The sequence below is a fragment of the Ornithorhynchus anatinus genome, chromosome 14 (genome assembly GCF_004115215.2).
Source record: "Ornithorhynchus anatinus isolate Pmale09 chromosome 14, mOrnAna1.pri.v4, whole genome shotgun sequence".
NCBI lineage: Eukaryota > Metazoa > Chordata > Mammalia > Monotremata > Ornithorhynchidae > Ornithorhynchus > Ornithorhynchus anatinus.
In genome coordinates, this window is record NC_041741.1 from 16,135,230 (window position 1) to 16,145,902 (window position 10,673).

At 49.2% G+C, this 10,673-nt stretch overlaps 1 protein-coding gene across 1 annotated transcript; it reads left to right on the top strand.

Annotated features, from left to right (window-relative positions):
• The first annotated feature begins 6,520 nt into the window (after positions 1 to 6,520).
• On the top strand, positions 6,521 to 10,673 carry LLPH (LLP homolog, long-term synaptic facilitation factor). Its single transcript, XM_001510452.4, has 3 exons — positions 6,521 to 6,648; positions 8,990 to 9,200; positions 10,058 to 10,673. The coding sequence occupies exons 2-3, from the start codon at positions 8,996 to 8,998 to the stop codon at positions 10,219 to 10,221; spliced, it is 369 nt and encodes a 122-aa protein (XP_001510502.1). The 5' UTR covers positions 6,521 to 6,648; positions 8,990 to 8,995; the 3' UTR covers positions 10,222 to 10,673.

Here is a 10,673-nt window from a genome sequence, read left to right on the forward strand (position 1 = left end):
TGACAGATGCAAAAGAACAGCAGCAGCAATAAAACACACAGTTATCCACCGCATGAGTCGGCAGACCCAAGTCAGAAAGCGGTAGGAGCATCAGAGTTGACCTCATCCATTAAACACTCTTGACCCTGCCGTTGCTTACCACCAAGAATCCTGTCTGAACAGAAATGAAAGATGTGGGGAAAATGATCATTGATATTGAAGGAGCAGGATTAATCGCGTCTGTCTCCCCCTCTAGACTGTAAACTCATCTTGGGCAGGGACTATGTCTGTTCTATTGTTCTATTGTAGTCTCCCAAGCTCTTAGTCCAGTGGTCTGCACACAGTAAGCACTCAATAAATATGACCTACCTACTGACTGATCGCGCTTAGGGCCGGTTCCGCCAGAGGGGTAAACTAGCCGTTACCCTTGGACACTCTTCTGCCAAATGTGTCCCTTTACACTTCTGCCTCGCGCTTGACTGCCTTCCTGCCTGCTGCATCCCTTCTCTAGTGGGGAGCAGCCTGGCTTAGAGGGTAGAGCCCAGGCTTGGGAGTCAGAAGGACCTGGGTTCTCATGCCGGCTCCGCCACTTGTCTGCTGTGTGACCTTGGGCCAGTCACTTCACTTTTCTGGACCTCAGTTCCCTCATATGTAAAATGAGGAGGAAGACTGCGAGCCCCATATTTGACAGCGACTGTGTCCAACCCGATTAGCTTGTATCTGCCCCAGCACTTAGAACGGTGCTTGACACGTAATAAGAGCTTAACAAATACTATTATTTTTATTATTCCCTGTCCGTGTGTCATGTCATAAAATGAGCCTCTCGGGAGGGCTTGAAGAGGGCTAGCTCCCCTTCTACACTGGAAGCTCCTTTTGGGCAGGGACACGTTTCCGTAATTTTCCCGTACCATCCTCTTCCGGGTCCTTAGTCCAGAGCTCTGCACATAATGAGCACTCAAAAAATACCACTGATCAATTGATTCATTGCTTGCCAAAGCTTCCCGGCCAGCCGGAGGGATCTACCGTCTAGAAACCGAGGGAAGAAATGAGGTTCCCGAAGAGAGAGGCCTGGGCGGCGCCAACACAGGAGATCTTGCGGAACGGCCTGCGAAGGGGTTTAATGTGGACGTGGCTCCCACCGGGAGGGATGGTTCAGATGTCCACTGAGGCGATGAGATGTCCCCTGTTCTAACTATGAACGGGAATAGCAGGACACGGAATATGGACCCAGGCATTTCGAAAGCATCCAGGTCACGTGAGAATCAGCCGGCCGTGTTAATCGAGAAGCAAAGCCGATCCCTGAAATGGGGAAGGGGATTCTGGGACCATAGGCGTTACCTAGGTCGGGGAGGCAGCGAATGGCTCACTGAGGGCCCACATCCTTCAAGACCCGCAGAAGGTCACCGACGGTCTTGTTTTTCTGAGCCCAGGACCACAGTAATTCTCTCGTCCCGCTTCTCCCCTGATGCACGTCGTTTTCAGTGTGGCGAGCTTCCAGCCCGTTACTTGACAGTCTCTCGGCTGGGAAAGTCACGACGGGAAAGACCAAAAGGGAAGGGGGAGGGAGGGTCAGTGTCCCTGGAATGCAATTACACCATCTTTCACACCAGAAAAAGCAATCACTCTGCCTTTTTTTTTCCCTCTCTCAAATCTTGAGCGAAGGGAAACCTCATCTCAGGGTGAGAGCAGAGAAGTGTACTCCCCAGAGACTTTTAGTGTCTGTAGAAACACTTAAGTGGAAAACAGCTCATCTGTCTTGTATTGAAGATTTGGCACAAAAATAAGAATTTGAAAAAATTTGCAAGTTGTGCTGACAGACCGTATACAGATTTTTTTTATTTTAGGGGGTAACTGTCTTTTAGCTCCTGACAATGTAGTTACCGAAATGGTTAATGAGAAGTCTTTTCTGTGCAATTTCTGTTAAACATGGGTGATATAGTGGTGGGAGGGTCCCTCCGTCCTCCAAACTGTAAGCTCCTTGTGGGCAGGAAACGTGTCTTCCAACTTCTGCCGCATTGTACTCTCCCTAGCGCTTAGTACAGTGCTCTGCACGCAGTAAGTGCTCAATACATACCACTGGTTGATTGACTGATTCGTGAGGATTTATCCCAAACAGGAGTATGAGAATGTAAGGGAAAGGGGTCTTTCAGACTTCCCTCCCCCCATTCCTTCCCCACTAATAATAATAATAATAATGTTGGTATTTTTTTAAGCGCTTACTATGTGCAGAGCACTGTTCTAAGCGCTGGGGTAGATACAGGGTCATCAGGTTGTCCCACATGAGGCTCACAGTCTTCATCCCCGTTTTACAGATGAGGTAACTGAGGCACAGAGAAGTTAAGTGACTTGTCCACAGTCACACAGCTGAATGTGGACTTCTTGGACAGTTAGCTGTGGTACATACTAAGCGCTTTGTACTGGGCTAGAGAAGTGCTCCGTCTCTGACCCACATATGACTCAATCTAAGAGGTAGAGTAGGTACCTTCTTCCCATTTTAAGGATCAGAAAACTGAGGTACAGAGAAGTTAAGAGATGTTAAGATGTGAGGGTCTCCCCCTACTTTATCTGGCTTACCTTCCTGGATGTTTGTACTTAACAAATCCCCATTGATTCATTGGGAAAGATTGAGTGAATGTTGTACTCAGCTAGAGAAGCAGGGTAGCCAAACAGATAGACACGGACCCGGGAGGCAGAAGGACTTGAGTTCTAACCCCAGCTCTGCGAGTTGTCTGCTGTGTGACTTTGGGCAAGGCACTTAACTTCTCTGTGCCTCAGTCACCCCATCTGTAAAATGGGGATTTAGACTGCTAGCCCTATGTGGGACCTGGAGTGGGTCTCACCTGAGTAGCTTGTATCTACCCCAGGGCTTAGTACAGTGCTTGGCACATAGTGGTTAACAAATATCATTTAAAAAATGTTATTTTACCATGGGCCCACACAGACATGTCAAAATATATAAAATCCTGAGTCGCAGGTCCGTCATAATGACGGTGTTTGTTACGTGTTTACTGCGGTCCGAGCACTGTGCTAAGTAGCGGGTAACTCAGACCAGGAACAATACCTGTCCCACAGCGGGCTCAGAGTTTGAGGAGGAGGGAGAGCAGGTATTTAATCCCCACTTTACAGGAGAGGAAATTGAGGCACAGGGAAGTTAAGTGGCTTGCCCAAGCTCACATATCGGTCAAGAGGTGGAGTCAGGATTAGAACCCAGGTTTTCCGACTCCCAACCCCATGCTCTTCCCACTAGGCCAGGCTACCTCTCAATCAATCAATGGTATTTGTTGAGCACTTACTGTGCGCAGAACACTGTTCTGAGTGCTTGGGAAAGTACAATACAACAGAGTTGGTAGATGTGATCCTGCCCACAAAGTTTACAGTATCCAGGGAGACTGACATTAAAATAGATTACAGAGCGGAAACAGTAGAGTTACCTCCCCCAAGACAGGCTCTCTGTTGCAGAACCAAGATTAAATTGGCAAGTGGAGAGGGGGAAAGGGACTAAGTCAAAGCTAGGGTGGCCATTCTTCCGGCTTGAGACCGGACACTTCTGTTTTTCAGCCGGTCTCTAGATGTGGCACCAGAAATCTTTGTCAGACATCTCTGTGTTTGGTGGGTTTTTTAATTTTAAGTCCCAGCCTTCCCCACCCCACCATATCCGCCCCAGCCCTTGCTGTCGAGTTGCGGAGTTCGGAAACAGCCCCTAAGTTCAGAAAGACCCAGGAAGGGAAGAGAAAGACCACGGGGCAGGTGGGGGGCTCAGGAGATGCCCCGCTCCACCCCGCTGAGAAACCCCCGACGTGCAGGTGGACTCAGACAGGCTTTTTCCGAATGCACTCTTGACACTGCTATCTTGTGCCATGTGGCTGGTACAATCCCGAGGATGCCACACGTGCCTTAGTGTCTGGAAGCAATCCATGGCTTGCCAGTCAAAATAAACTGCTGAAGAGACAAACAAGAGGAAAGTAGGCAAATAAATAAAGAAGCAGCGTGGCGTAGGGGCTAGAGCAGGGCCTGGAAGTCCGAAGGCCATGGATTCTGATCCTGAATCTTCCACTTTGCTGCTGTGTGGGCTTGGGCAAGCCACTTCACTTCTCTGTACCTCAGTGACCTCATCTGTAAAATGGGGATTGAGACTGTGAGCCCCATGTGGGATAGGGACTGCGTCCAAGTAAGCACTTAAATACCATTATTATTATTAAATAAATAGTAGAGCTGCAGAACTGGCTTTGATTTTCCGTTTCCTTTTTTAATGGCATTTATTAAGCACTTACCCTGTGCCAGTCCTGGGGTAAGTCTTAACCGGGCAAGTCGCTTAACTTCTCTGTGCCTCGCTTTTCTCATCTGCAAAATGGGGATTCAATATCTGCTCTCCCTCCTCCTCCTTAGACCGGGAGCCCTGATTATCTTGAATATACCCCAGCGCTAAGTACAGTGCTTGGCACATAGTAAGCACTTAAATGCCACTATTGTTCTCAATGCCCATTTTACAGATGAGGTGACTGAGGCCCAGAGAAGTTAAATGACTTGCCCAGGGTCACACAGCAAACAGATGGCAGAGCTAGGATTAGAACCCAGGTCCTCTGACTCCCAGGCCCGTGCTCTTTCCATTAGACCACGCAACTTCTAATTCCTCCAGAACAACTAGCTCAGGATGTTTTAGCCACCGTCCTGCAATATGAGCTAGTTGCTCCCAAAAAGCTGAAGGAGCTACTTTGGAAATCAATCAATCTAGCAATCAAGAGTGCAGTGAGTAGGTTGGCATTAGAGGGGAGAAGTGCGTGGTCTGGGTTGTAGTAGAGAAGCAGCGTGGCTCAGTGGAAAGAGCCCAGGCTTGGGAGTCAGAGGTCATGGGTTCGAAACCTGGCTCTGCCACTTGTCAGCTGTGTGACTGTGGGAGTCACTTCACTTCTCTGTGCCTCAGTTCCCTCATCTGTAAAATGGGGATGAAGACTGTGAGACCCAGGTGGGGCAACGTGATTAACCTATATCTACCCCAGAGCTTAGAACAGTGCTCTGCACATAGTAGGCGCTTAACAAATACCAACATTATTATTAATAGGAGAGTAATGAGGTAGGAGGGGGCAGGCGACTGGCTACTTTAACGCTAACGGTAAGGAGTTTCTGTCGGATGTGGAGGCGGATGGGCAAAGACAGGAGGTTCTTGAGGAGTGGGGAATCGTGACCTGAATGTTTTTATAGAGAAATAATCGGGGCAGAAGAGTGAAGGTTTGGACTGGTCTGGGGCCAGACAGGAGGCAGAGAGATGAGGCAGGAGGCTGAACTTGTCTTTGCAAAAGTTAACCTCCTCCCTTATTCTTATTCAATAGTATTTATTGAGCGCTTACTATGTGCAGAGCACTGTACTAAGTGCTTGGAATGTACAATTCGGCAACAGATAGAGACAATCCCTGCCCAGTGACGGGCTCACAGTCTAATCTGGGGAGACAGACGGACAAAAACAAGACAACTTAATCGCAATAAATAGAATCAAGGGGATGTCCTCCCGGGGAACACTGTCTAACAGGGGGCTCCCCAAGAAAAATTCCATTTTGTACCCTCTGCCCCCATTTGAGATCTCTGTGGAGGGAATATCTATAATTTATTATATCTGGAATTATTTATTTATTACATCTGCCATTGATCGATTGTTGATGTGTACATAAGTGCACTGGGGCTGAGGGTGGTCAATGGAGGCCAGCGCCCTCAGCCGGGGGCCAGACCCCGGAGGGGCCGAGGGATTCAGCGTGGCTCAATGGAAAGAGCCCGGGCTTGGGAGTCAGAGGTCATGGGTTCGAATCCTGACTCTGCTACTTGTCAGCTGTGTGACTGTGGGCAAGTCACTTAACTTCTCTGTGCCTCTGTTACCTCATCTGTAAAATGGGGATTAACTGTGAGCCTCACGTGGGACAACCTGATGACCCTGTACCTCCTCCAGCGCTTAGAACAGTGCTTTGCACATAGTAAGCGCTTAAATACCAACATTAGTATTATTATTGGGAGACAGAGGTCATGGGTTCGAAACCCGGCTCTGCCACTTGTCAGCTGTGGGACTGTGGGCAAGTCACTTCACTTCTCTGGGCCTCTGCGACTTCCTCTGTAAAATGGGGATGAAGCCTTGGGAGCCTCACGAGGGACAACCTGATGACCTGTATCTCCCCAGCGCTTAGAAGAATGCTCCACACATAGTAAGTGCTGAACAAATACCAACATTACTATTATTATTGGGAGTCAGAGGTCATGGTTTCTGAACCCCATCTCTGCCACTTGTCAGCTGTGGGACTGTGGGCAAGTCACTTCACTTCTCTGGGCCTCTGCGACCTCCTCTGTAAAATGGGGATGATGCCTGGAAGCCTCACGAGGGACAACCTCATTCCCCTGTATCTATCCCAGCGCTTAGAAGATTATTATTAGTCTATTAAGCGTTTATTATTAGTCTATTAAGGCGGGGGGGGGAGGCCGCAGGGCCGGTGCGCATGCGCGCGGGCGGCCTGGCGTCGCTGGTTGCCGGGCAACGGCCTCGCCTGCGGAGTCCCGCCCTCCCGGCGCGGCGGGTTGGGCTTCCGCTCCCGGCATCCTCCGCGCCTTCGGCCTTGACATAAGCGCTGGGCCTGAGGCCCTGCGGGACGTTGCGGGGGTCGGTGCGGGCGGGAGCGGCCGCACGAGGCTCCGGTGAGTGCGGGGGCGGCGGGGGCCGGTGGGAGGAGCCTCCCCGGGGATCCAGGACCCCCCGAGTTTCCAGAGGGAGCCGGGCAGGCCTCGAGCGCGGGCCCCGGGCCCCCCCGGATCCCCAGGACCGGCTCCATTTGCTCGCCCAGACCCCACGCTCGGGCCTGTCCTGCAGGGGGGTGGGGGGGCTCTTCTTCATCTCCCCCGCCCACCTTGAATAATAATAATGCCATAATTACGGTTATTAGAAAAGCAGCGTGGCTCAGTGGAAAGAGTCCGGGCTGGGGAGTCAGAGGGCATGAGTTCGCATCCCAGCTGTGGGACTGTGGGCAAGTCACCTCGGCAGCATGGCTCAGTGGAAAAGAGCCCGGGCTTCGGAGTCAGAGGTCATGAGTTCGACTCCCGGCTCTGCCACTTGTCGGCTGTGTGACTGGGGGCGAGTCACTTCACTTCTCTGGGCCTCAGTTACCTCATCTGTAAAAATGGGGATTAACCGTGAGCCCCACGTGGGACCACCTGATCACCCTGTATCTCCCCCAGCGCTTAGAACAGTGCTCGGCACGTAGTAAGCGCCTAACAAATACCAACATTATTACTTCTCAGGGCCTCAGTTCCCTCATCTGGAAAATGGGGATTAACTTTGACAACCTGATGACCCTGTATCTCCCCCAGCGCTTAGAACAGTGTTCGGCACATAGGAAGCGCTTAACAGATACCAACATTATTATTTTGTTCATGAGATGTCCATCCCCTTGATTCTGTTTATTGCTGTTGTTTTTGTCCGGCTCCCTCCCCCCGATTAGACTGTGAGCCCGTCCATGGGCAGGGATTTATCTGTTGCCGAATTGTCCATTCCAAGCGCTTAGTACAGTGCTCTGCACATAATCATGATAATGGTGGTATTTGTTAAGTGCTTACTATGTGCAGAGCACTGTTCTAAGCGCTGGGGGGGATACAAGGTGATCAGGTTGTCCCACGTGGGGCTCACAGTTTTAATCCCCATTTTACAGATGAGGGAACTGAGGCCCAGTGAAGTGACTTGCCCACAGTCACACAGCTGACAAGTGGCAGAGCAGGGTTTCGAACCCATGAGCTCTGACTCACAATAATAATAATCATGTTGGTATTTGTTAAGCGCTTACTATGTGCGGAGCACTGTTCTAAGCGCTGGGGGAGATACAGAGTAATCAGGTTGTCCCACGTGAGGCTCACAGTTAATCCCCATTTTACAGATGAGGGAACTGAGGCACAGAGAAGTGAAGTGACTTGCCCAAAGTCACACAGCTGACAAGCGGGGGGGGGGGGGGGGGGGAAGGGGTGCACATGGTAAGCGCTCAATAAATACTATTGAATGAATTCGCCGGGCACCGTCCTAAGCGCAGGGGTGGATAGGGGAGGGGCGTGGCTCAGTGGAAAGAACCTGGACTTGGGAGTCAGAGGTCATGGGTTCGAATCCCGGCTCTGTCACTTGTCAGCTGGGTGACTGTGGGCGAGTCACTTCACTTCTCTGTGCCTCAGTTCCCTCATCTGTAAAATGGGGATTAACTGTGAGCCTCATGTGGGACAACCTGCTTACCCTGTATCTACCCCAGCGCTTAGAACAGTGCTCTGCACATAGTAAGCACTTTACAAATACCACCATTTATTTTATTTATTTATACAAGGTAATCAGGTTGTCCCACATGGGCCTCACAGCTTTGTTCTCCATTTTACAGATTAGGTAATGGCGAAGTTCATTCATTCAGTCATATTTACTGAGCGCTTACTATGTGCAGAGCCCTGTACTAAGCGCTTGGAAGGTACACTTCGGCAACATATAGAGGCAATCCCTGCCCAACCACGGGCTCACAGTCTAAACGGGGGAGACAGACCATGAAACAAAACAGTAATCAGGTGTCAGTACCATCAAGATGAATAGAATCATAGATATAAACACATAATAAAAGAGTAATAAATAATGTATACAGATATGAACAATTGCTGTGGGGAGGGGAAGGGGGAAGAGCAGAGGAAGGGAGCAGGGGTTAAGTGGGTGCCAGACCCCATTCCTCTCTTATTCTTACCTCAGGTACCCCTTGGGCCAGGGACTTTATTAATCGATCACTTGTCTTTATTGAGCACTTATCGTGTGCGGGGCATTGTCCTAAGCACTTGGGAGAGTGCAATATAACAGGTATTATAACAATACAATTTGATAACCTTATCTAATTCCCAATCCTTGTCATCTCTCCCGGTGCTTAGTACAGTGCTGTGCACCTAGTAAGCGTTTGCAGAATCCTTTTATGAGTGCTACCGCTCCACAATATTTGTTTAGGATGGTAACTTTATGTCTATCACTGCTCAGGGGAAAATGGCAAAAAGCTTAAGGAGCAAGTGGAAAAGGAAGATGCGAGCAGAAAAAAGGAAAAAGAATGCCCCGAAGGAGCTCATTCGCCTAAAGAATATTCTAAAAACAGATGGCGATGTTTTAATGAAAGAGGTGGATGAGATAGCAACCGTGGTGAAGCCCAAACACATCACAGAAAAAGGAGACTCTGTAATGAAAGAGCCAGAGGGTAAGTTCTTGTACTTGGGAGAAGGAGGATATGGATATAAGTTTTGAGTCCGGGGTGAGTTTCAAAGCACTTAAAGAGTACACGGGTCTTCTGCTGGCGGGGAAAGAGGAACACCTTCAAAACCTTTCCATCCCAACCCCTCAGTGTGAACGATATTTCCAGGAGCGAGGAGATGGGTTTCCAGTCAGAAGCCCTTGCACAGATTTGTAAAGATCCCCCAAAGCCCTATGTTGCGGCCATTCTTAGAGAGCTGTTTGCTTACGTGAACCTCCCGCAATTTTCCTGTCTACCTAGTGTTAAACAGAGGGACCTCATTACAGCACAGATCCTGTGGTTTCAAAATCCTACTTGGCGTGGGGGCTGCCTGGAACGAGTAGTTTACTTTTGGCTATTCAGTATTCCTCAGAGAGCCAGGTCCGGCTGAGGGGAGAAAAAGGCCCCGCAGTTCTCCAGCTTACTGCTGCTGCTCAGAGCTGGACCTGTGCACACCTGTGACAGGAGAAAACATCCCATTACCCCCTCCAGGAGTTTCCTGGCTATTGCCCCCACCCCCAGGATTGAAGTTACACGTCTTCAGCCTTGCGCGTCAGCAGCGACTCTCATCTGCAGAAGACGAATCCTCCCCCTCCGCTGCCCGGAATTGTTTTTCGGAGTCGGGAGAACCTCACCATAACCAGTCCTCTTAATTCCACCGTTCACGTTTTGGGGACCCCAAGTCCCGTGTTTCAGCGAGAGCCACTATGGTAGCTCAAATTCTCATCCCCCGAAGCGTCCCCAGTTTGGGCAGAGTACATCTGAGCTCGTGATTTTCCTGTAGCTTTACTAAAGCTTTCTCAATGGTTAATTCCTTCTGGCAGGTGTCTGCAAGATGGAAACGGATAATAAAAGAAATAAAAAGAGTCTCCTAGACCAGCATGGACAGTACCCGATTTGGATGAATCCCAGACAGAGGAAGAGGCTGAAAGCAAAACGGGAAAAGGGCAAAGGCAAAAAAAAGGCACCAAAGGGTTTGGCATGGTAGAACCTCTAGAAGAAGAGGAAATCTCCTAGGGGTGGTATGTCAGTCTTTTTTAAAAAAAAAAAAAAAAAAAAAGAATGTAACTTGATTGGAGCAGAGGTGATTTTAAATTTTGACTCAGCCTTTTACTTGAACATGAATTCAACATATTGGATTTGAGGGTTCTGAGTTACAGGTGCACTGTCTTGTGTGAAAAGCTGATTTGGATTATGGTAACACACCTGTCTCAACAAATGCCATTTTAATTGTATAGGGATTTCATGCTTTTCCAGTTTGGTAACTCCATGCCATTTTCTCTGCAGTTTTAACTTTTAAAATATTCCTAATTTCAAAAGAGAGATGTCAGATTTCAAGGAGATGACATGCCATATTATGAGTTTCTCAGACAGCGATGTTAAATGCTGTTTTGCTCTTCCTGCTTACTACTAAAATCTCACTTGAACTACACTGCACAA

Excerpts from the sequence above, each read along its gene's own strand:
- LLPH (XM_001510452.4), top strand. The coding sequence starts at position 8,996 with ATGGCAAAAAGCTTAAGGAGCAAGTGGAAAAGGAAGATGCGAGCAGAA. Across the intron at positions 9,201-10,057 it reads TGTAATGAAAGAGCCAGAGG|GTGTCTGCAAGATGGAAACG; the intron begins GTAAGTTCTTGT and ends TCCTTCTGGCAG.